This window comes from Cinclus cinclus, chromosome 18 (assembly GCF_963662255.1).
Source record: "Cinclus cinclus chromosome 18, bCinCin1.1, whole genome shotgun sequence".
In the NCBI taxonomy this organism is placed as follows: domain Eukaryota; kingdom Metazoa; phylum Chordata; class Aves; order Passeriformes; family Cinclidae; genus Cinclus; species Cinclus cinclus.
The window spans coordinates 6,969,148-6,994,983 of record NC_085063.1 but is presented as its reverse complement, the minus strand read 5'-3'; the positions used below and the strand labels follow the sequence as shown (position 1 = coordinate 6,994,983).

Genomic DNA, 25,836 nt, shown 5'->3' with positions numbered 1-25,836 from the left:
GCCGAGCTGGCAGGCAGGCAGGAACCTCCTCTGCTGAGTCCTCTGTTGAAGCGATGCTTGCACGTTTCCGTGGGAGCCCCGCCACGAGCGGGGCCGGGCTGCGAGCCCAGCCCCAGCCCCAGCCCCAGCCCCAGCCCCAGCCCCAGCCGGGCAGCCCGAGCTGCCCCGGGAGCGATGGGCTGGCAGGAGCCCATGTGATGCTGGGCTAGCGCCGCTCGCTCCCCGTCCCTCTCCCGCTCGCTCGCTCGCTGTCATGGCGACTCCCAATAATGTTACTCCCACCAACTGCAGCTGGTGGCCCATCTCGGCGCTGGAGAACAACGCGGGGAAATCCACGGAGGGGGAGGAAAATCACGACCCGACAGACCCCGCTCTCAAATCGCAGGACAGATTGGTTTTGTACCACTGGACCCAGTCTTTCAGCTCACAAAAGGTAAAGGAAACAATCGCTCGGCCGGGCTCCCGGGCGAGAATCACCTCCAGGTCCCAGGGCATCCCTTCGCCTGGGGAGGATGGATGCACTCGGGGGAGAGCGAGGGGCTCAGCCCCGTGGCTGGCCGGGGCAGCAACGCGCGGCCAGGCACATCTCTGTACCTTTTAATTAACAGCACCTGCCTGGGGAAGGGATGGGGATGGGGATAGGCATGGGGATGAGGACGGGGTGGGGGGGCTCAGCCAAATCTTGCCTTTGCTTTGGGATCACGGCTTGCACCGGCAACCTGCTCGGCTTTTGTGCTCGCTCCCAGCCCCACACTGGCGTGGCCGGGAGAGCAGACAAAGGCAGAGCCGGGCCCCGGGACCATCCTGGTGCTGCGAGAAGAGAGGCAGCCCCGAGCCAAGCTGGTGCCCGGGAGAGAATCCCGGACCCCAGCACGCAGCGATGATTCACCCCTCACACTGCAGCACTGCCCTGGAAATTCTATTCCCGGGGTACCCCAGCAAGAAATCCTGTTTTCCAGACAATAGTACGTGCTCATTTCTCAGCACAGCAGCTGCGTACCGAACCCACCCTTCTCCCCCGGCCCCAAACCCCCCATCATCCCTAAGCCATTAATAGCATATGGAGAATGGGGCCGTTCGGAGCGGTGGGTGGCGAACACCGAGCTCCCCGGCGCCAGGGCCTCGCCGAGCTCCGGAGCCCAGCGGGAAGGCCGGGGCAGAGGTGCCCGTTCCTGAGTGCAGACACAAAGGAGGGAGGATGCCCAATGCAGCAGGGTGGCTGCACACGGTCGGCCCCGCCACCGCCGGCAGCCCGGGACTGACGGGCTCGGGGTCCGCACTGGCGGGGATGCTCGCGCCCGGCTCCCCGCGGAATTCCCCAGGAATGATTCGTCACCCCGGCCTGGGATCCCCTTTTGGGGTGCTGGCAGGGGCTCCCCTTGCCCTCAGGCACCGGGGGAGCCTGGGCAGCCTCATGGCCAGCAGCTGTCTCCTTCCTGCCAGGCCTTCAGCTCCTGATAGCAGAACAAGGAGGCACAGGGAGCTTGGGGCTGGATAGCCCACGGTGCTACTGGCTGAGGTTTATTTATCAGCTGTGAGGAAAAGGCCAGGAACGGGTTGCAGCTGAGGAAACCAGGCTTTCTCTTGTTTGACTTTAAAAGAAAAAAATAGCTTGCGAGTCCTGTGAATAATGAATGACTAACTCCCCAGGAACTCTGAAGTACGCACAGAAATGCTTATATATGTTAAATTGGTAAATTGTATTTTTAGCTGCTGCTAGTTGTATGAAAATGAGTATTTTTCCCTTATTCAGTGGTTCTGTAAATCATGGCTTTCTCACATACCCCTCAGGCTTTTTTTTTTTTCCTGTTTGACATACTTAGTTCATAACAGTTTTATAACCCAGAAGCCTAAAATTCCCTCCCTGAGTGCATATTCAACACCATCTCATGCACAGAGCAGTGCAGCAGGATCAGCCCTGAGGACTGACGATTGGGGTGGGGATGGGGATGGTGTCCCACATCCAGCCTCACTCCTGCCCCTCTGCAAGGCTGGACTCACCTGTCCCACCCCTGAGCTGTGCAGGTGCCACCCCCACCGTGCTGCTGGCTGGCCCAGGGCTGGAGGAGGGCAGTGACAGGGGAAGGCAGCAGGTTTGACACAGAGGTGTGAAGGTGCTGGGTGATCTCTCAAGCTGATGTCAATATGGAGGAGGAAGAGGAGGAGGAATGCTGTGCAGGGTCACAGGGGCTGCCGGGAACTTCCCATGGAACAGAGCCTGCACCTGCTCAAAACGTGCTGGTAAAGCTAGAGTCCAGTCCTGAGAGTGGGACATACATGAGTCAGTGTCCAGGTCTCCTTCTGCCAGACTCATTGGGTGCACGTGCAAGGCATAACACTGCTGCAGTCTCTGCTTCCTCCTCTGCCTCCTCCTTTTCTTCCTCAGGTATGTGCTGGGCTATGCTGGGGTCCACAGCAGCATCACTCATTCCCCCCCAGCTGGGGAGCTCTTGCCTCCCTCCACGCACTGCTGAGGGATTGGCTCTCAGCCCTCCAGCTCCTCTGCCCCTCACACAGGCCACCAAGATCAGGGAAGATGGGTCATGATTCTGAGAAGACAGGATGGGTTTGGGTATCCCCTCTTTGCCAGGAAAACAAATTCTTTCTTGGCTGCCTGGATTTTACAGCAACAGCTGCTTGGCTTCTTGCAGTGCAAGCAGGTGATCCCGGCATGTCACTGTGTTTAAGTTTTAGGGAAGGGTCTGGGATGTGATGGGGTGGAGGGGGTACTGGAGACCAGCTTGATGTGTGGGGCTGAGCCCTTTCTCCCCGGCTGCTTACCCCAGGTGAGGTTGGTGATCGCAGAGAAGGGGCTGCCCTGTGAGGAGCGGGATGTCAGCATGCCCCTGATGGAGCACAAGGAGCCCTGGTTCATGCGGCTCAACCTGGGCGAGGAGGTGCCTGTCATCATCCACAGGGACAACATCATCAGCGACTACAACCAGATCATCGACTACATGGAGAAGAACTTCACGGGAGGTAATGCAAGGTTGGGCTGTGCCTCAGAGGAAGTTCGTGTCTGGTCCAGATTCTATTTGCTAAACGAATCTACTTTTCCTTTAACATTTTATCTTCACCCCAGAAGATCAGCAAACCAACAGCCCTCTCCAGAATTCTATGTTTTCCTGTGAAATGGAGGAATTTCCAGTAGAAATTCCCTTCTGGAGGGCTCTGACAGGTGTGGTAGCTGAATACCCCTTTTTCTGTCCTGGAAGTCACACTTCCAAACCAGAAAATTTCTCTCAGTCCTCATGGTGCCTGGTGGCATTTCACCAGAGGCCCCACTGGAGCCCAGCCCATGGGAACACTTCTGACTTTCAGCACATTTGTACTTTGGTGATTGCATAAAGGGCTATTAGGGCCTCTGCTGAGAGAAGGTGGGTTTAAGCCATGTGCTGCTGCCCCTCTCCCCGCTTCCTCGAGGGCTCCTGGGCCATGGATAGGGGACCCTACTGTCCCTGCTGCTGCTGTGCCTCAGAGAAAACAGCCTCCTTAAAGCCAAAAAGAGCCAGTGGTGCTGAGGACCACGGGAGGATGATATGACACAAACCCAGAGGAGGGGACAGCCAGGAGAGGGAAGCTCATATTCCCCCCAGAGCAGGGCTGCAGGCAGTGGCCTGCTGAACCCAGCACCCCGAGATGCTGAGACAGAGCTCAAAGTCAGCTTTCCTCGGCAGCTGCCATGAGCAGCCTCTCCCTGGCACCTTACACCGCTTCACCCTCATTCCCCCAATCCTGGGGGCTGCTGGGCTGGGACACCCACTGGGCAGGCTTCAAAGCTGAGCAGGGATCTCGGGCTTTGCATCACGATGTTCGCCCCAGCATCCATTCCCTTGCAACAGAGATATCAAAAACATCTCAAAATAGCTCCCAAAGCAAGGGCGCCTTGCCAGCTCAGCTGCTGTCCTCTCCCGGCCCCGCCACTGTGCTGCTGCTCCGTGCAGGCACGCAGCTCCCTCGCCAGTGGGGCAGCAGGGATGGCCCCATCAGGAGAGTCCTACACCAGCAGCAGGTCCTAGGGAATGGCAGCTGCTCTCCTGCCTGGCAGCGGCCCCAGCGCCAAGGGACACAGGGAGTGTCAGTCCCTGCACCGCTTCACCTGGTCTCTGCGAAGGGCAGGTGGTCTGACATATGTGACAACAGGCTGTCCCCAGCAGGAGGGGGACACAGAGCTGTCCGAGCGCTGGGAAACTCCTGTCTTTGACATTTTCCAGCCAGGTGCAGTTTCTTACCTCTTTGCTGAGAAATGGAGAGGGGAAGCTCCAGGTTGCAGGCATCACTCCCTGCTCCATGCTCTGCTCCGTCCTATCACCCAGCAATGCAGCTGCCAAAAGCATTACCAGGATGTGGCAGTGCTGATCTGAGGGGGAATCAGCCCCCTTGCAGAAATGTGTAGAGTTTGAAAAGGCCTTTACCAGGTATTTTTGTTGAGCTACGTTTTCCCCTGGGCTAAGAGCATGGCTTTTATCAGCTGCTTACATACACTGGGAGCCAGCTATCAGTAAAAGGTGCTGTGTGGAGAAATGTTTTCCTTCCCCCAAAATACCAGTGAATAGTGCCAATAAGCCACATTTGAGGGTACTTCTGACTAGGACACTGCAGTGCCTAGAAAACACTGATGAATTGACCAGGGCAATATTTCTTCCAGGCAAGAGTGCAATGTCTGCACCCCCTTGCACAGCCATAGAGTGCAACAGCAGCCCCTCTGTGTAGGTTGCTGTGACATGTAAAGGCAAGTCAAGCCATCCCAATGAAGAACCTCCCTGGAACGTGCTGAAGGACTGGGCTGGTGGCCATCACACCACTATTTCATTGTGGTTGCTGCATCTTCCTGCGGGATGGGGCAGTCCCCCTGGATGTGCTGTTCGCAGCCTCAGCCCCAGCCAGGGTGCTGGCCAGGAGCCCTGTGGAATGAGCACACAAGCTATAGGTCGATTATTGTTTCATTCATCTGGTCACTTTTCTCGGGTGGAAAATCCCCACTTGGAGAGCTGGAGCCCAGGCAGCAAGCAGCCCATGGCAGGGAGGAGCCACCAAAAGCTCCCTTTGCTCAGGGGACAGTGACACTGATGTCTACAGTGGGAACAGCTCTGTGGATCCTTCCAGCTGGGGCAGTCCGGGTCAGAGCCATGAGGAGATTTCCAGTACAGGACGTACTAAAATTTGCCTGGCTCTCTTCCAGCCATGGGCACCAGCAGGCACGACAATGTCAAGGCAAGTTCCCTGTCAGGCATTGCCATGCCTGCAGCTCAGCTCCTGCCACCAGCAGGGCTGGGCAGAGCACAGCTGTCACTTCAGGCCCTGAAACAAGGGCCTGCACTGGTCACATCTGCCAAAACTCTTCTGCCAGTGTGACCTAACTCAGGTGAGACACTGGCACACGGAGAACCCACTGTTGCAGACAGGATGTGGGCAGCAGAGTCAGAGTCCCAGTGGTGGATTGACTCAGTACCTGTGAGCTGCTTTCTGCAGACACTATAAACATTCATGATCCCTTAAAAAACTGGGAGAGTTAAAAAACTTGGGGGAGACAAGAGCAACGTTTTGCCGCTTCTGTCACCTGCCACGTATTTTGAGCTGAAAGTGTAATAAAAGGCACAGTGCAAACTGCCATCCTTGGAAAGTTAATAAAACCCAGCAAGGTAGGGAGCAGCAGAGCCAGCCAGGGCAAGGGATGTTCCTGCAGCTGAGAGAGACATTGGCTGAGCATGGAGGGATGATACACTGGGCTCCTTTGGTCATCTACTCCGACTGAACATTTTTGGGATTTTCAAGGAAGCCTAAGAGAATGAGGTACTTCTGGTACTCCTGTCACTGGAGTAAAGAAAATGTAACTCAGGAGATCCTAAACTCAAATCCCTATCTTTTAGCTCTCTTCTGCAGACAAGGAAGATTTTTCTCCCATTCTAAGAGATGTGAAATTAGAGTGTACAGATTCAGAGGGGCTGTGGAGACTCGGGGCTGGCTGCACTGACCCCAGGGAACATGGGGGCTGTGGGGCTGGGTAATGACAACTGTACACTTCCCTGTTACCCTGCGGGTTTATCTCATCTCAGGGCATGGGCTGGCTGAACTCCTGGCCGGGATGGGCAGCAGGGAGGGAGAGGGCAGAGCATGACAGATTTGAGTGAATGCTCTGCCTCAGCCAGCCCACCGCTGTCCAGAGCAGGCTAATGAGCTGCTAACGAGTGCTTTTGCCCTCGCAGGTGCTGCTAACACCTTTGCCTTTGCCCTGCAGAGAACGTGCCGCAGCTGATCCCCGAGCCGGGCAGCCTGCTGCACTCTCGGGTGCTGCAGTACCGGGAGCTGCTGGACTCGCTGCCCATGGATGCCTACACGCACGGCTGCATCCTGCACCCCGAGCTCACCACCGACTCCATGATCCCAAAGTACGCCACCGCTGAGATCCGCAGTAAGTTGCCTTTCCAGTGGGGCTGCCCAGGGTTCCCTGGCTCCTTTAGGCTCCGTTGCCCAGCCAGCCACCGTGCTCCTGCTCATCTCCCCTTTCTCCCAAAGCAGGCAGGCACAGAAATGGGAAATGGCAAAGTGCAGCTGATCTGGGAATTGCAGGCATCCTAGAGAGACTTCGTAATTCAGGGGGTGTCCATGCCCCCATAGGCTTCTCCTCAGCTCTTTCTGGGGCACAGGAATTTGTCCCTCTCCCTCCAATAACTCTAAGGGCAAAGGCAGGAGAGTGCAGCCAGATTGAGCTGCAGGCAGTGGATGAATCGGCATAAGTCTGTGTACCTGACCTTCAAGTTCTCATGAAACATTGACGATGCTTAATATAACTCGATGGCAGGGATTGCTCCTGGAGAGAATTCCTCGCCAGAAAAGCGACCTTGTCAGGAGGGTATTGGCACCTTCCTTCCTTTAGGCTCTGGCTCCAAGCAAAGCCCATAGAAAAAAAAAACACTGTTCCCACCCCCATCCCTTCAGTTGCCTTGGTCCCAGATGGTTCTGCTGAGGTGGATGCATGTGTGCACAAAGAGAAATAGGCAGTTGCTGAGGTGTAGCTTGTGGCCTGCCCTGCCTCTGCTAACACCCGCCCCAGAGAGCTTTCCCCATGTCTCCAAGTGTCACCTCCACCTCCAGACCTTGGGCTGATGTAGGTCAGAGCCCATCCCTTCCCCAAAGGGTGCTGCTGTGATGGCTTCATCCCCCATCTGCCTCACATCATCTCCCCAGCACTCTGCCGAGGTCCCTAAACACATCTCCTTGTCCAAACCTCGTCACTGGTGGCATTTTTCCCAAGCCATTGGAGGGGTACAAGCAGGTCCATGGGCTGATGGTGTCCTTCCTCCCCAGCACACCTTCTGCACTCAGCCAGTGGCTTAGCTGCCCTGTTGCAGTGGGTGCCAAGGGAAATCGATGTGGTTGTGTCCCAAGGAGAGGGTGAACCAAGGTTCCAGACTCTCCCGAGGGGAATGAAATTAGGATAATATCCAGGTTTCCATCTGAGTTGCAGCCCCAGGAGAGCTGGTTGGCAGCCTTAGCAAGAACAAGCTCGTGGAAGAAAACAGGGAATTTCAGCATTTTATGGCAGTGCACAGCCTGCTGCTGGCTCCCACCCCAGCCAGCCCTGGCACCTCCCGCACCAGCACACTGGCAGAGCCAAGGTTTCCCTTGTTGGAGGGAACAAGGAGGGAAAGACAGATGGTCCCTGGCAGGAAGACATTAGCCCAGCTTTGGGTAATTTATGCTATCCCTTAGGTGTTACTCTGCCTCTAGGATTCCTTTCTTCCTTTTGCTCTGCTCCTTTCCCTACTTTAAATCCCTTGCACAAAGCCCTTCCCATCCTCCCTATGCCTAGAGAGGCAGAGGGGTGAGCATCTCTTCCCATGCTCATGATGGGCTCCACACCATGGAATTGCATCCCCAGACACCAAGGGCAGGACATCTTCAGCCAGGAGGGAGCACTCTCCCCTGTGCCCTCCCTGTCCCAGTGCTCTGAATGTACACCCAGGTGTGGGCAGCCAGCTCAGACATCCCAAAGTTCAGCCTGCTGGTGATGGAGCTGCAGGAGCCAGGTTATGGGCAAGTTCAGGGCTGTTCTTAAAACAGTAAGAAACAGACAGAACTTTCAGCACCTCTAGTATGAATCCAGCAGGGGAAATGAAGAGCTGAAACTCCCTCTGAAACTCCCAGGCTGGGATCTACTGCAGGGAGGTGGATTGGCCATACCTTGGAGCCAGTGCTGCCCTGTGTGAGTGGATGGGATGGCTGACAGAGCCACATGCCCTCAGACGTGGATCTCAGCAGCAGCAAACCATGAAATTGGCCCTTTTTAGCTCTCTGGGGTGTTTTTTTTCCTGGTGCTACACTAGGATGAGGTGTTTTGCTATCAGGCACCCATCACCCAGCCTCTCTGTCTCCCCCCAGGACATTTAGCAAATGCCACCACGGATCTGATGAAGCTGGACCACGAAGAGGAGTCACAGCTATCTGAGCCTTACCTCTCCAAGCAGAAGAAGCTCATGGTGAGTGGGTCAAAGCCATACACATCTCTGGTGCTGGGGGAACATGACCCAAAAACCTGCCATGGGCACCTGATGCTTTGTGTCCCTGCATCCATTTATTCCCCATTCTAACCCTGCTCTCCACCCAGGCCAAGATCCTGGAGCACGATAATGTGAACTACTTGAAGAAGATCCTTGGAGAACTTGGGATGGTGCTAGACCAGATTGAAGCTGAGCTGGAGAAAAGGAAATTGGAATACCAAGGTAGGCACTGGGCTGTGTTTATGGAGTGCTTTTCCACACGAGGCTGAGGTACAACACCAGAAAAAGCCAAAAGCTTTGTACCTGATGAACATCTCCCATGGAACAACCACTGGTGGGTCTGAGGCTGTCACTGGGCTCTCCTGGTTTTGGGTACACTCATGTTGTTGCAGCCATGTTCTCACTAACCTCTCGCAAACCACCTCTGCACCCCTTGTCACAGGGGATAGCAGGACCCCGGTCCTCATGGGTGCTCTTTGGGAGCCCCAAAGTCACCCCAGGTGATGGCAGGTGCCCTCTACCCAGCAAGGGACTGACAGAGACTGATGCTCTGTCTGGTTTAGGAGGGAGCAGGCTGGCCCCAAGCACTTGCACCACGAGGAGCTGAAAGTGCAGAGATGGGGATATGTGCCACATCCAAGTGTCCTCACATCACCAGGCTGTGGCATATCCCAGAGGTGCATGGGCAGGAATGTGAGGGGCTCTGGAGGGGAGAGCCTTTATAGAACCTGCGTCACATGCCAGCAGGTGGGAAAGAGGGACACCAGCCATCCCTGACATCAAATACACGGTGCTGGGAGCTTGCCAAGAGCAGCCCTGGCAGTCAGGGGTACCTGGGCACAGCTGGGCAGCACTTGTCCTGCCATCACCCCTGGATGACACCATCCTTCCTCCTCTCTTCCCCACTGCTGGCAGGGCTCAGAACCCCAGCCCCGGGAGGGCTGCCAGCACCACGGTGCCAGATGCAGAGCAGGGCCCAGACACAGTTACTCAGGGGATGGTCCCACAGCTGCCCCTGCCCTCGGGGCCAGCCTCGGCCCTGGGGAGCCGTGCGTCACTCTCTAGGTCACACTGAGGGTCCTTGGAGGTGCCAAGGTCGGGCCCTGCAGGGCATCGGGCTGGGGCTTTACCAAGAGCCCTGATGTGCTCACAGTGGCATCCTGCCTTGCCCTAATTTCCTCAAACACAGTCATTAATCGGTGTGAGGACTGGGACAGCAGAATTTAGCCTAATGAGGTGCCCTGGGAGGACATCCCAGGTGCCTGGGCAGAGGGATCCCTGCTGCTGCTGCCAGCACCCAGGTGCTGCAATGCCTTCAGTCCTTGTGTGCTGCTCCTGCCCTCTGCTCCAGAACCCCAAACCCCCACAGCGTGCCCATGGCCTGGTCAGGATCTCAGCAGTGGGCATGATCACCACTTTGGCAGCTTCCCAGGATCTGCAGTGCAGCAGCTCTACTCGCACGCAGCCCAGGCTGCTGGGGACACAGGCGGGAGGGGGGTGGGAGGAGACCCCTGCCACAGGCACCCCGTTCAGCTGGGACAGGATGATCCCAGCTGGGGCTGCCATGGATTCAGAGAGGAAGAGTTGTCTTTGCCTGAGCTTCTACCCCACCCGGTGCTGGGCAGGGGTGCAAGGGACTGGTGCAGCCCAAATTGGGGTCCAGCCCTCAGCATGGGTGCAAGCCCAGAGCCAGGAGGGGTAGGGGTGGATCACAGCTCTCTCCCGAAGTCTCCATCCTCACATGTGCTTTCTCCCTCACCTGCAGCAGTGCCTGGGACTGAGGCAGCTGCCTCAGCCCTGCTCCCCTCTCCTCTGAGCAGAAGCACCCACACGATCCCCACCGCACCCAAGAAGCTCTGGCTGCAACACCCCCACAAATCATTAGTCACTGAAAATATTTATTGACTAATTAGGCACAGGCAATCTGTCCACTCAGGCAGTGCCTCCAGCACGATTTGGCAGGCTGCCAAGCAGCTACAAATGAGGGTTGCTAATTACCCGTAATTGCCCCAGCCTGGTCCTGCCTGCAGCCCTGCAGCAGCAGTGCCTGTACTGAGGTGCCATACCAGAGCCTCTCTTCTCTTTCCTGATACAATAGCCACAGGACAATGAAGAGCCCCAGAATTAGGAAACTGGAGCAAAGCTGACTGAGAGTGGATTTTTGTGTCCCTTCTGATGTCCTTTACCTGCACCTTCTTTCATCTCCCTCAGCTCCATCCCAGCCCAGCTCTTCAGTATTGAAAGGGCACTGGGGGAGTGCTTAACAATATCCTGGCCTGAAGCTGCTTTTTCCATCCTAACAGCAGCTTGGTTTATTTTTGGATGTCTCTCTAGTGGGGTTATTTCCAGGATTACACATTATCAGGGGGTCTCAACCCTGAGCTCTGTCTCCCCAAAAGCCTGGCCTTGGCACACATGTGCTGCTGGTTTTGGTGTCCTGGAGCAGGGTCCCTCTACAGGAAAGAGAACAAAGGCAGAACCTCTCTGGCAGCACACAAGGGAGAGCAGCCAGGCCACCCAGCAAATGGTTTTGATTCCTGAGGATTTCTCACATCCCTAAAATAGGCCAAGTTGACGTGACACTCCTGAAACAGCTCCTGGTGCAGCCAAGGGCAGACACTGCTGTCTCCCTGAGCACTGACACAGAGGAAGGGGTCACTACACGGCATCATCCTTCAAGGGGGGCAGAGGGCTCTTTTCCAGGGACTTCCTGGGTACAGGAGGATGTCATCTGCTGCTGCTCTTAACTTGGGGAAGAGGCAGCAGAGCCACTTTGCAGCCAGTGATTTGATAATAATTTGATTATTCACATGGGCTATAAATTATAGTCTCACATTCCCAGCTTTTGGCACCCCCTACCCTCCATCACGTCACTGGTAGATGGGCTCTGAGCTCCATCAGAGAGCTGGGGACAAACACCCCAGATCTAATACAAATGCTCCTGCCTATGTGCCTTTTGGGCAAGGTGTTAGGTGTCCACCCAAGGGATTCTTACCTTTGCTCTGTCTCCTCTCTCTCCAGGGCAGAAGTGTGAACTTTGGCTCTGCGGATGTGTCTTTACTTTGGCCGATGTCTTGTTAGGAGCCACCCTGCACCGCCTCAAGTTTCTGGGACTCTCTAAGAAATACTGGGAAGATGGCAGCAGACCTAACCTACAGTCCTTCTTTGACAGGATACAGAAACGCTTTGCCTTCAGGAAAGTTTTGGGAGACATACACACCACGCTCCTCTCTGCAGTGGTACCCAATGCCTTCAGGCTGGTCAAGCGGAAACCTCCCTCCTTCCTTGGAGCCTCCTTCCTGATGGGATCTCTGGGGGGAATGGGATATTTTGCTTATTGGTACTTAAAGAAAAAATACATCTAGTGCTGACTGCTTGGTGTTTAGTTTGGTGTCTCTGTGCTGTGTGAAGTTATGATGAAGCCTCAGTAACTGTAACGAAATTTGAAGCAAGGTAATGAATAATTATATTGTTTAATGTAACATTCCATAGTCTAGAAGTAGAAACCTATACTGCAAGGAAATAAGAAAACAACAAACAACAACAACAACAACAAAGCGTCAACTTGTAAATGCCTTTTTTAGGTTTAAGTATTCAACTCCAACGAGAGGCTCAAGGGTTCACGGGCTGAGCCGTGCCCACAGGGAAGTGGCACTGCCTCCAGCACCAGCCAGCTCCAGGGGGAGAGACAGCAATCCCAGGAGACTTCCCGACACCCAAGTTGACTAATGGGACTTGGATACTTGGTCCTGTGTGTTTGTGTTTCCGAATTGTTCACTGGCCACATTTCACACATGCAGGTAGTGGGGACTTTCTTCTTCTAGAAGGCGTTGTGTTGTCATGCTCAGAGGCTTTCCTGGGAGCAAGGTGCAGTAGCTGGTCACAGTCAAGGTGGATTTCTGTTCTTCAAGTATCCATTTTAAAAATAATTTTCATTAAAAGGAATATTTTTTATTGAGCTGCTCTTAGAATGTATCCACTTTCTACGTCTGATTTTGGTGGGCTTTTTTTTAAGGAATTTCATGTCTGTCTTTAACTGCCACACTTTTTTCTTGAGATAAATCATTTTGACTTTCATCCTGAATTCTGGCACATGAAGGAGATTATTGTTTTAAGCCTTTTGGCTCTGTCTCTTGAGTTTTCTTTCACGGATTTGCAAAGCATCTTTCACCAACTGAGCATATTTGGACTCTGAAAAAGTACAACCATTTTCAGAACTTTTCAGCACTTTCCCGAAGGCGCCTTGGCTTTCTTCCATTGGGGGCTCTTTTCTGTCATTTCCTCGCTGTGTGTTTTCTTAGGAACACTTTGCACAGAATCACATTGATGACTTTCTTGTGCCTTTTGCATGCTGGAAAGAATAACAGGCCTCACTGCTACTCATGCTTTGGAAACTGAGATCCTCAATAAACCATATGGGAGGACTAATGGCTTTGCATCTCTAAATGTGTTCCACGTCCTTCTGGTCCTAGTGCAAGGCATGCCTGAGGGCAGTGGGATGTGCTGGTGGTTTGTGCATTGGCTCATGTACTGCACTGGTATAAAACTGGCATAGAAATTATATATATTCCTCTTCCAACCACTAATTTCTGTCAGTGCTCAGCCTGCTGGATTTCCAGGCAATCCAGTGATTCCCTGGGAGCCATGCTGCATCTCAGGGCTTAGGAACATATGCCAAGTGTGGCTGAAATAATAGGAATTGCATTTGCCTCTGATTCAAATGTCATCCTTATGTATATGAAAGCAGCAAGCTTCCCCAGGACCTTTTGATACGACCCAGCAGCAACAGAATTGGGAATATTTAGCAGGAATTACAAGGGATGAGCACATAGGGAGTGCAAAATGCACACATTTATAGGGTGCTTGTCATAAGGCTGGTCTGACAGGCTTCTGGAATACAACAGGCTGTGTAGCTGCAGAGGCTCTGTGTTTTCCCTGTTAGCCCCCTGTGGTTGGGGCTGCACTTAAAATGGGTGTATGAGAACCTAAATCCACCACCTGCATGTGCATACCTGGCTCCTGCAGCTGAGGCTGCTGAGGGAAACCTTGCAGACACTCATTCTCCCACACGCTTTCAGTATTTGCTTTGTGGAATTGGTGACTTGAGAAGAAGTAGTTATTTTCTTTCTTTACGAAGACGGAGGCAGGACAGTGCCCTGAGCTCCTCCCTTTTGCTGAATCTTAAAGGTGTAAGAAAATGAACTATGGGTTATCCTCTCTTTGGTCATTAGCTGGTGATGAACCCCCCCCCCCCCCCCCCCCAAAAGATTTATAAAGATACATCAAAATGAAACCCTTACCAGGATTTTACCCTTTCCACCACATTCCCTGGTGATCTCCAAAAGCTGATGAAATGCACACACCAGGGGTAGAAAGGAACATTAATGGGTTACAAGGCCAAGAAACCCAGAGGGAAGGACTGCGAATACTTCCTCCATTCTTAGGATTTGAGCCCAACAATGGTGCAGAAGGAAGCTGCTTAGCAAGACTGCTGCTGGTTACTTTGCTCCTTAATTTTACTTATTTTTGTATTTTAAACCACAGAATAAATTTAAAGTCATGGAGTAAATCAGACCTCTAAACACTGGAGAAAATAGGTGTGTGTTTTGTTTGGAAAACACTGTTAAAATGCAGCTGTTTTAGGAAAGGAAAAGCTGTTTTAGGAAAGAAAACCAGGCAGATCCAGCAGCTGGAACAAGGCATGGACAAGAGCTGTCACCAGTGCTGTACTGTGGGCTGCTGGGAAGCTACTGATACTGTAATGGTGGATTTTGTACAGGTTAACAGCTAGAAATAGTCAATAATAAGCCTTTGTTCTGGACCAAATTTTAAAAAATTGAAAAAAAAAATTGGTGTCACTCCCTATCACTAAGCCTTGTTTTCCTGCCCTGGTAATGAAAAAGTACCAGAAATTTGCTCCAGGGAAAAGCAATCGTGGAGAGTGATAAAAGACAATTACTGTGGCAGGCAGAGGCTGGACTGATGTGTGAGATGCCTCAGAACAAATGGCAGAGCCCCAGTCAATCCAGATTAGCCCATTGCTATAAGCAGCCCTGTGGTGATTACAGGCTGTCATCATAAAAAGTTGCTCCTGCTCCGACTGATTTCAGCTTAATCAGACCTTTTCTGCTCCAGTTCCACTGCAAAGGGGAGCCCACTGCACGACCTGGCCATGAGCCAGACACTGGCCTGTTCACTGCCCAGGGCATGTTCTGTACACAGAAATATGAAAATGATGGCAAAAATCTGTTTTCTTGCTCCAGGAGTTTATTCTTTGCTATCAGCAAGGTGTGGGTAACAGCAGTGCCCAAGGGGAAGGGCTGGAAGGTGAGGCACCAAAGGGGCTATTTTATATTTTAGACAAGAGGGAATGGCTCCTGCTGCATGCTGCACCCAACACTCCTGTGTGCCTGACCCAATCCCAGCCAGGGTCCTCCTTTGCTCTAGATGTACTTATTTACCCAAGCAAATGTTTCTCCTTTGAAATCCCTGTGCTTTAGAGACAAATGTGCTTTGAGGCACCTCAGTGCTTTAAAATCTGTATCTGTGTGGATGTGTGGAACTTTTAATTATCAGAGGGATGAAAATCAGGGGCTTTATGTCAAGTTCAAGCACCCCTGAGATGCAGCTTCATGACACAGGGTCTTTCCCTCCTGCCTCCCAAGCCTCTTGTGTAACAGGGTCCCAGAGGTCACATTTGCAGAGCTACAGCTTCTGAAATCTCTTTACTCCTTCCAGATGTGCTCAAAAGACTCGATTATGAAAATGGAAACTGTACATATCAGCCTTACTGCTGGCAGTGCTCTCCTTTGCTTGGCAAGGGATGGAGAAGACCTCTCCATGCAGAAAAAAGGACTTCAACACCAATCTGGCCAGAGGACAAGGAACACACCACAGAGACTCTCACAGCTTGCCAAAGAAACTGAGATCAAGAGAATCCTAAGAATATCTAGTCACAATTTGGTGGCCCTGTCAAAAATTATTTGCCAAGTGTTCCTCTGTTTTTGAATGAAAAAAAAAGAAATCCTTTCTACCCGACTGCAGTTTCAGAATTCAGGCTACAGAGGGAAGAGGTAAGAGCTGCTCCTTCCTTCCTCTCTGCCATGAAAGTCAATTAAAGATTTCCCCACATAACACCAAACAGAAAACATCAAAGCTTGTGAAAATATTTAACATCTGGTTGTGTTTGGTGGCATTCACCAAACATTAGGATCAAAGCCAAAACCACCCAGACTGGATCCACAAGGCAGGCAATGACAGCAACTAAATCCCTCAGGTTGATGAAAGATACATGGGATTAAAATAATATGGTATAATATGAATATAGTATTTTCAGATGGCTAGAGATAATATAAAATATGATCATATCAGAATAAAAATTAAAACCCCGAAGAAACAGGAAATAACATACAAGCTAAGAGCTAACTATTGTAACCCCAAACTTGCAATTTCTTGTGGTATACCTGAGGACAAAAGGGCAATTTCTATTCACAGCAAAGCTGCTCTTGCTACACAAGTCTGTAGCAAAGCTCCTTCTGCCCTGGTGGGACAGAATAAAGTCCCCAGTTCAGCAGCAGTGCCTAAGGAGTGAATGAGAGTGAAAACATCTCCGTAGGTAGTGAACAGGAACAGATTTTGTACACCTGAAAGATTTCCCAAAGCATGGCCTCGGTCAAATTGCAGATGTTTCAGACCCAGCCATTTCTACTGAATCCAAAGTAATAAGCAGTAATAAAAACAAACACATAGGGACTTGGATTGTCTGATAAGGCACATTCATGACAAATGCATTTCCTGGTTTTCCCCTGGTGCTGATCCCCAAATGTGCCCAAAGGACATTTCACTATTGTTGTCTTTCACTCTCCTTTTAACTTGCTTTCCTCTGGAGGATTAAACAGAGAAAACAGCCTGCACTGAGCAGCTCTCAGTGGAAGCAGGAATAGCAGCTCTGCCATAAATAATGAGGATGAAGAATTGCTCTGTCAGAACACAGGTGTCCATCACTGCAGCAGTACCTGTGTACCTGTGTGCTGCTGGACAGGCTCTACCTGCAGAGAGATTATTTCCATTTTCACGCCACTTCAGTGCTGAAGAGCTTCAACAAGCAAAATGTCAACCTCCACCCACTTCTCAGGAGTTTACAGTGGGTTTTTTTCTTTTTTGCTCCCTCTGCACAATATCTACTTTCAGCCCTTTTTCTCTTCATCCCTCTCTGCTGTCCTACCCCTTTGCTCTGCCCTGGACTCTGTGGTGTCACTCTGCTGTCACAGACAGCAGGCAATGCATGACCATCTCCCAGAGACATTCCTGTTGTCAGGAGTCCCTGGCTTGTCAGGTTCTGCATCAGTGAACACATCACCTCCAGTTCCCCCTGTCTGAGGAAGAACGGCTGAGAAAGGAAGGAGATGGAATCTTGCTAAAAACCTCTTAACAAAAAGCACAGATCAATGACTTCTAAAACATTCCTTTAAAAATAACAGCATCCATCCCCCTACTTGCATTGCCTCCCTTCTCAGCTCTTTCCTACCAGCACCTCATCTCTCCAGCGACCTAAATCCTTTTTAGCTCCAGGAGAGTTATCCAAATAAAGCTACTTTGCAATCAGAACAGTGTAACCAGGTTTGAGGGTGCTGTGTAATGCTGCAGGCAGTTCTTGACACAGAACCAAGTATCCTGCATAGTTAAGTGCTGTTTTGTACATGCTCTTTACATCACAAGGTCATGTCACTCCACCACCAGCCTCCTGAACACTCTTCTATTTTTGCTTACCACAAGCAATTTCTTTCCATTCCATACCCTTGGATCCAAGCACTACACAATAGCAAGTTGTTGTTTTTTTTCTTCTTGCCCACAAGAAAAAAAAACAAAACACAACAAAATCTCTGAAAACAACAAAGAAAAATCTCTGGTAAACAAAATAAACCAAGAAAACCACCAGTATGGATTTTTCCTCCTAACTTCCAAACTATGACAATCAATGGGAAAAAATATCATTAAAAACCTCAAACCTCTATCACTCTCATTCTTCTAAAAACTGGATCAGGTCAGGCTCTGACAAAGCTGAAGCAACAGAGCTGTGGTCTAGAGTGATGCTGTACCAAGCCCAGAGCAGACCCGTGCTCGCTCCCATCACCTGCAAAACCTGCAGAGGGCAGGGTGCCATTCCCAACAGCACATTTCTGTTATGTGTGGGAACAATTCACACATCTGGATAAGGCCAACAGGCTCTGTGGGCTGAGCATCATCCTTATTTTCCACTGCTTTTGCACGGCTTTCTCCATCACAGTCGCGTGTTGTGAGGCACAGCCTGAGCTGGATTTTCCTCGGGTTGAGTCACGGCGTTCAGCCTGTCACAGAGATGGTCACACCATGTGTGAGCTCTCGGCACAGTCCCCATGGGATGGGGAGCTCTGCAGGCAGGGCAGGACCCAGGGAAGGCATTTCAGAAGAGCTGACATTTACACTGAGGATATGCCTCGTTCCTGCTCTGACATCAACTGTGACTGAGGGAATACACAGCCTGGACCTGCAGAGCTAACCCAGGCTGGACATCGAAAAAGGCTTTGGAGATGCGAGAAAAAAGTAATTGTTAGCATTTATTCTTGTTGCACATTTTCCTTTCCTCAGCCTTCACCGTGGGGAGATCCTCAGCTCTGCCACAGATCTCCTGCCACTGCACACACTGTCAGGAAGAGCACAACAGGGAAAGGGCATTTTTCCAAGTGATGCTTTCCCGTGATATCCAACCCTCCTGAAAGGCTGGTAAAGCTCTTCCCCTACTGCTCATTTTCTGGCTCATCATTCAGCCCCAAAGCTTTCTAGAGGAGTTATTTGGCTTGTTACAAACACATGGCATTGTCTTTTTTTTGTGATGGACAGGGGGTAGTTTAAAAATAACTAACCTTTCAGACTAAATATTACAATTACATAATTGCCTGAGATTTCATGGACTGCACTCAATCTTGACAGCCATTTCCATGTCTGCTTTTTCAGCTTTTAAACTTTATGCTCTCATTCCGTACTTCATTTATGCACTAAGGCACTCTTCCCATATCTAAATTAATTATTTCCTGCTAAGCACCTGGGTGCAAGTACTCTCCACTGAAGAGAGCACCTGGTCCCCAAGAGAAGGACAAAGGTAACTCCCCTAATGCATCAAGCTCTGCTGTCACATCACCCTTTTTCCTTCCATGAACTCAAACGTAGCAGGTCCAGTTCTGCTTCAATGAATAAACCATGTGCTTTTCTCCAGGTTTTCCACCAGTACATTGACAGAGCAGCTCTGTTTAACAACAGTTAAACAGCAGTTCAGAGTCACAACAGCCTTTTTGTGTCTATTAATTACTTTCAACTTAAGCTTTGCAAAATGCCTCAAAGAAGGGAAGGCAAAATACTGAGAGAGCGAGCGCACATCCAGGAGAGGTGAAGAGCATTTATTACTAATCTGTGCTCCAGGAGGAGAGATGAAGCTATGAAAAGAAATAATCCCAGGAAAGAGATTTCTGAGTGAAAGGAGGTAACACAAGGTGATCAAAGAGCTGGAAAAGGTCGATTGCAGGGAAGCTGCAGGGAGCTACCTTAAGTGTCCTGGTTTGAGGGACATTAAGCTACAGAGGAAAAATTAGGTGAAGTGACCGTAGACTTGTGTTCACAACTAAAGACTGATTTCCCAAAATATTTAATGTATCACAGCAGTTTCTTCCATTAAAGTGCATCCCAGGGCCTAACTGGGTGCTTCTCACTTTGTCACCAACTGCCACACACCAAAACAGAAAACAGGATTCTTTTTTTGCAGCCACCCACAACTCAAAGTTTCAGCTCACACAAATCAGTTGGGAAACCAGGAATATCATTTAGCACCAGTGAAGCATTCATGGATCACATTTGCTTTGAACAAACTTTGAGGAAGAATCAAACCCTAGGTTCAGACATGTTTAAAGTCTGAACTGCTCACATGGCTCTTATGAAAGACCTCAACTTTCCTGTTTGCCTGATCTTGCCTCCAGTGACACAAACATTTGAAAGAGTCCCAGGAAAGTGAAGAGTGAAATGAATCCTAAGGCCCTTTCTCTTCCCAATGTGCTCTACCTGTTCCCAGCAGAGGAAAATGTTTAAGGCACCAAGAGCTGCCTTGGCGACACAGTCAGGTCAAATGCTGCTTCTGTGAAGAACTGTGAAACAGGGCACACAAAACAGGCCAAACACAGGCAATGAAGGATTAGCAGACAGATGTTGAAATATGCTAGTAAGATGTTGGAGACACAAATTCCCTAGGTAATTCTACAGACAGAAAGACAGCTCTGTGAGAACAAAAGGAATACTTTAATGCAGAAAAAGCAAAAAAATCCCCACCCCAACACTTGAAACAAACCAGTAATACCTGTTGACAGCTGATTTGTGCCTTTGGCACAGGATACCAAATATTGCTGCTCCCACCAGTTTCACTTTGGCTGCAAATCTGTTCTGGAGAGGCTGCAACTTTTATTTTAATGATAAAATTTGTGAGAGAGAAAGAAATCAGATAAATGTGATAGCAAATATGTGAATAAGAAATTTGCAGCCCTTAGTTTCCAGGTGAAGTACAAGGACACAGATCCCTACTCTGGAGTAGAGTCAAAAAGCACAAATAAAGGTCTGGAGCACAAGAGAACCTTCTGAGCCAAGAGCTGGCCCATGGTGTCTGGGCACTGAGAAAGACCCCAAGTTTTCCAAATTTCCAAGCAGTATTACAGCCCATGGGAGTTCTCCTATACATTTCAATGGATTAGGCTTTCCCTCTGCTACAATAAACCAATGTCCATGTCCACAAAATGAACTGCTTGGTGCAACAGGCACACATTGGGAAACTTGCTTTAGTCAGCCATGGGTTTTGTTTTGTTTCTTTTTAAAACCCTGTATTCCTGAGAACCCATGCTCTGTTAACCCTTTCAAACAGTACAGAACTTCCAGTGCCAGTTTGATCAGGCACCTCAGGAGTCACACAAACTCTGGGGGACTGGGTCATCCAGGAAGTGAAGAGCAACAACAGCATCTTTATAGACATCAGGAACAGATTCTCAAAGACACAAACACTGATAAAGTTTTCAAATGTTTTTCTTTCACTGTTTAAGTAAGAGAATAACCGTATCCTATATTATTTCCATAAAAAAAATAATCTGCGTGACACGGGTTAAAGTGGACAGAAATATCCACAGTGATTGCACAAAACATTTGTGAAAATGAACATCATTTCAGCAAGTCAGTTGGTTTAGGTAAACAGCATTTCCTGTTCCAAGGGCTTGTCTGTATAGCAAAGTTACATAAAGATAACCTAAAATAGTAACTTAATGAAATTTATCATAAAACCTTCTGGGTATATAATCCTTTATCATGGTGAAAGTAGCTTGCGGTCTAGCTTAGCTCTATTGGGAGTAGTCTTAAATTACATCAAAAGAGTTTCTGCAAATAAATTTGCATTGTTTAAACAAATTTAGTTAAACCCAATATGAGTTAATCAGTGCAATTTTCAAAGAGTCAGCTTAAAAGGCAATTTAATACAAAACCAAGAGGAGCTTGACAGAAAATACATAACCCCCTGGACAGCTTCTTTCTGAGAGGTGATTTGTTCTTTCTAAGGATACACACAGCTCCACCTGCCACCAAATTCAGTGGGAATTCCAGTGAATTTAGCTCTTCTCAGAACTGGCCTCTGGTTGAGCTGGCAAAACGTGCCAAGATTACCTGATGGAGCATCACAGCCTGTATCCAGAAAAAGTCACTCTGAGTGTGTGACCCCACTGTGGGGTCAGTGGAGGTGACCCACAGCCCTGCCCACAGACCTTCCTGGCTGTCCTGTCATCACTGTCAAACACACTTCATGCAACAGCATCATGAATGAGCCTTCATGAAATAATAAAAAGCTTTTTGAGATAAAAACTATGCTAAACATCTGACTGATAAGAGGAGCAAACCCACCTCACCCCTATTCATTATCTAATATCAGTGTTTTATTCAGTAGTGGGTTTCCAGCCACATCAAAAGTGACCACAGCTTTATGTGCAATCAAAATTAAATAGCTTCTTGGTATTGCAAGAACAAATATTGCTTCAAGCACACTCTGCTTTGCAGCTCCCAGGATAAACAATGCATTTCACTCATTACCAAGCAGACTATTTGGAAAATGGCAGGATAAGCTAGCTTGTTCAGAACACCAGAATTCCACTGTTGTTCTAGAAGAAAGAACAAATACAAAGAATTTGTTGTTGTGAAGTGTGCAATGGATTACATTTTTTAAAAATTAAAACCCCACTCCTCACACTAGACTTCGTAGCAAAACAGAAAAGAGTTTGGGTTTTTTAGTGTTAAGAATAAAATGACAAAATATTATTACATCTACTTCACCTAAGGAGAAAGTTAAGGCTTGTTTTTTCAAGAGTTTCCTTTTTGGAGGCAGGCATGAATTTAGAGTCACAGTCTGCTTAAGACATTGCATTTCAGATTTACTCTCTATTGCAGAAGGTGCAGGCAGCTATGCAGAAGCATGTCTGGCAAGTTAGTGTTTTTAACATTTGAGAACATGAGATGTTCCAGTTTCACAAGAGAACTGCTTTCACAAGAATTGATATTTTTGCAATGCTTTGCAGCACTGTGATTATTAGAGCTTGCCCATAAGGCAATACAAATAGGAACATTAAAAAAAGCATGAGGTTTGGATCATCCACAATATCTTGACATAATTCAAAAAAGAAGAGAAAGAATTAACTGAGATAAATCACACTCCTAAAGATCAAAGGCTTCTTTTAGCCTTAGGTCTGCTTCTCCATTCATTAGTAAGAGAAACAGATTCTGATTTCCTTGCTGGCAGTCCCAGTTGTCAGCTCCTAAACAAGAGCAAACCTCTTCCAACACCAATTTTTTTTCTTCTACCAGGGAAGAAGCTCATTACCACCTGTCAGCCAATGGCTAGTACAAGTCTGGTTTCCTCCAACCCATCACCTTGTTCCTTACAGTGGAAATACAGTAACCGTTCCTACATTCAACTACTCCAGTACTGAAAGCAAAATCTAAAACATTCCAAACCTTATTTTATCTGCTATAGCTGTATTTCTTTGAACTCAAAGGTATATTTGGAAGAGGTAGTCCAGGAGAAAAGGGCTTTAAATACCAAAACCTGTATGTCCCGTACCAAGCTGACAGACCTATCAGCACACCGAGAAGCTTTTGGCTGAAGTCATGGAAATACAGGGCAGTACAGAGGAACATGAACACCCAGATCACAACGAGGAAACACAGGGAAACGAGCAGGACGTTGATCACCACACGCAGCTTGGACTTGTGGTCTACGGACAGTGCTTCCAGCACAGCCACCTCCTCCAGGATCATCATGGCACAGTAGGAGAGCAGGAAGCAGTGCCCCGAGATGTCGAAGCCGTTCCAGACGCCGCTGTCCTGGCGGCACTCCTGCTTGGAGGCGTAGAGCCGGGGGGGCTGGCCGGGTTTGGCCTGGAGGGAGCACTCCCCAGTGAGGTTCTCCACGTAGAGGAAGAGCCCCGTGCACAGGTACCACACGGCTGTGCCCACCAGCAGCGCGCCCAGGCGCCGCAGCACCAGCAGCGCGCTCTTGGTGCGGCCGTACAGGAACTTGCTCCGGGCCAGCTCGTACGTGGTGAGGGTGATGAAGGGCAGCAGCAGCCACAGCGTCCAAGCCCAGGCCACCTTCACGAAGTATCTGCCAGAGGAAAGGCAAAGGAGACATGAGCACGTGTGAAACGCCGCAGCAGTGGGGCGAGCGCTGGAGTAAGTGCTCAAGGTCAGTGCTCAGAACGATCTGAATTAGAGATTTGTGCCCTCCCCTCAAAACACAGCTTAGCTACAATCTTAACCCTCTTCCCAGGACTTCCCTCAAGCCCAAAACCTGAATACTTCCTCAGCCAGGTACTTGTTCCCGAGGCAGCGTTGCCTTGGACCCAGAGCCCTCATTCATTGCAGCAGACTTGCAGTTCAGTTTTGTAATCGCTTTTACCCTACAAACCAGCTCAACTCTGCCCTACTCAAAATGCAGCTGCAAAGAATGTATTTTTAGCTTGCAACCCTGACCACAGTAACCCCTTCTCTGACTCTTCCACCATCCCAATTATCCTTGCTTACAAAGCCTTTCATAAGATCAACCTCTTAAGGCAGCCAGAAGGGCTGGCTCTTTCCCCTCATCAGCCTGTGAAGCTTTTCCTCTCTCAAGGCCTTCTAAAGAAATGAAGCAGCACCATGTGTCTGTTCCTTTGTTGTCCTCTCAATTGATGAGAGCCTTCTTTTAGCATACACAAATCCTTCCATCTCTAAATTCACTCTCTGCCCTGAAAACTTCTGCTGTGATGCCTACAAAATCTTGAAACACAGCTGATGATGTGTTGATATCTTGTTTAACAGAGGATAGTATTCTGTAACTCGTTCTCTTTTCACATCTTAAACTGAAGCATGTGTAAGTGAATTTATTAATGAGTTAAGGAGGCCACAGTCCAGGATCTTGCTTCTCCCATCAGCACCTTCAATCAGCTGGTGGGAGAGGGAATTGTGCAGTCCCTTGGTTACCCAGAGTCCAGTTTGAAAACAGAGCAGCTGAATTCTGCTCTGTGGCTGAGCTATGGATAGACACACAGTCATAATTTAATCCTCACCTGACCATCAAAGGCAAAGCCAAACCAGAGTTCTACATCTTCCTTATGACCCTAACAAATCTGTCAGGGCCTTGCCCAGGATTTTGAGGAGTACCTCCTTCACTCTTTAATTTTACAGAAGTGATGCCTGTGTGGCAACTACAGCTGCTTTAGTGGAACAGTAATTGAAAATAAAGCCCCCATTTTGTTTAAGAACAAAAAAGGCTACCAAGGTTACTGCTGACAAACCAGGAGGTTAAGTAATTTGCAGGGAAAAATACTTGCTTCAGGAACTGTCAGTACAGATGACCTTCCTCTATTTAAAAGGCAGAACTGGACTATGCTTTTACTGTAAGATAAATTTCTCTCTAAGTGTTTCCCGTCAATGCTCTTCCAATCACACTAAAAGCAGCTCCTCTCACATGTCAGCAAATCACAAATTTGAATCAGTAAAGTCCAGAGTTTCCCAAGTCACAGATGAAAACAGCAATTTCAGTTTCACCTTCAGACCTGCAGATGTACAGCACATGAGCTTCATCCCAGCTCATTGCTTCCTTCAAAATGCTCAAACTAGTTTCACAGAATGACTACGGCAGTTAGATCATTGCCCAAGTGCTAGGAAAGGATGGCAGCTGCTCTGCTTTTAGGAAAGACGCTAAAAGACCTATTTCCATCAGCTGGGTTTTACATCAGCTCAGTAACTATCACAAACATCACAGAATATGCTGAGTTGGAAGGAACCCACAAGGATCACAGAGTTCAACTCCTGGACCTGCACAGGACAGCCCAGGAGTCACACCATGTGCCTGAGAGCACTGAAAAAATGCTGCCAAAATGTCAAAATGCTGAACTCTGTCGGCTTTGGTGCTGTTAGCACTGCCCTGGGGAGCCTGTTCAGTGCTCAGCTACCTTTTGCTAATATCCAGCCTAAACCTCCCTGACACAGCTTCAGGTCATGCCCTCGGGTCCTGTCAGTAGCTGCCAGAGAAAGTGAAATAGTCAGTTTATTCAAACACGAGGAATTATCTGCGAGCTTAAGAAGGAAAAGAAAAACAACAACCCTTTTTTCTTCCTCCAATGAAGACTGAGCAACAAACTCCCGATATTTTGAGACCTTTGAGTCGGGAACAGGAAATCTCATCATTTGAAGCAGCAGTCCCCGGCCCAGCGCGGCACACGCGGCCAGCACAGGCCCCCGGCCCGGTCCGTCCAGCCCAGCCCGGCCCGGCCCAGCTCAGCCCGGTCCGTCCAGCCCAGCCCAGCCCAGCCCGGCCCGGTCCGGTCCCCCCCGCCCCTGCTCACACGTTGAGCGGGTTGCGCTTGTTCTGCAGCGGCGTGTCGGGCACCAGGTCGCTGTCCTTGAGCGCGGAGCCGAGCACGGCGATGGCGAGCAGCAGCACGGGCAGGCGGCGGCGCATCCGCCCGCGGGCCAGCGCGGCCCTCAGCCAGCGCCCGCTGCGCTCCAGCCGCTCCATGGCCGCGGCCACAGCGCCCGGCCCGGCCCGGCCCGGCCCGGCCCGGCCCGGCCCACGGCGCGGCCCCGCCCGCGGGAGCGCGCCCCCGCGCGGACACCGCCGGCACCGCCCCCACAGCGCGGCCCCGCGCCCCCTGCTGGGAGCCCGCGGGAGCGCGCCCGCCGCGCGGAGGGGCCTTGAGCGCGCAACCGCCCGCAGGGATCCATCCACAGGGATCTATTGATAGGGATC

General features: G+C 50.0%; 2 protein-coding genes across 5 annotated transcripts; one reads left to right on the top strand and one right to left on the bottom strand.

Moving 5' to 3' along the window:
* Positions 1-253: 253 nt before the first annotated feature.
* GDAP1L1 (ganglioside induced differentiation associated protein 1 like 1) lies at positions 254-11,866 on the top strand. 4 transcript variants are annotated; one of them, XM_062505067.1, is made up of 6 exons: positions 254-433; positions 2,787-2,979; positions 6,239-6,412; positions 8,383-8,480; positions 8,609-8,723; positions 11,523-11,866. In XM_062505067.1, exons 1-6 carry the CDS (start codon positions 254-256, stop codon positions 11,864-11,866), a joined length of 1,104 nt encoding a protein of 367 aa, XP_062361051.1. The 4 variants fall into 4 exon arrangements, with proteins under 4 accessions (XP_062361051.1, XP_062361050.1, XP_062361052.1 ...); XM_062505066.1 differs by having other exon boundaries at positions 2,760-2,979; XM_062505068.1 differs by lacking the exon at positions 6,239-6,412.
* Positions 11,867-21,767: 9,901 nt separating this feature from the next.
* On the bottom strand, positions 21,768-25,605 carry FITM2 (fat storage inducing transmembrane protein 2). The gene is made up of 2 exons (XM_062505092.1): positions 25,433-25,605; positions 21,768-23,208 (listed from the first exon to the last, which is right to left on the bottom strand). Exons 1-2 carry the CDS (start codon positions 25,603-25,605, stop codon positions 22,566-22,568), a joined length of 816 nt encoding a protein of 271 aa, XP_062361076.1. The 3' UTR covers positions 21,768-22,565.
* Positions 25,606-25,836: the final 231 nt, after the last annotated feature.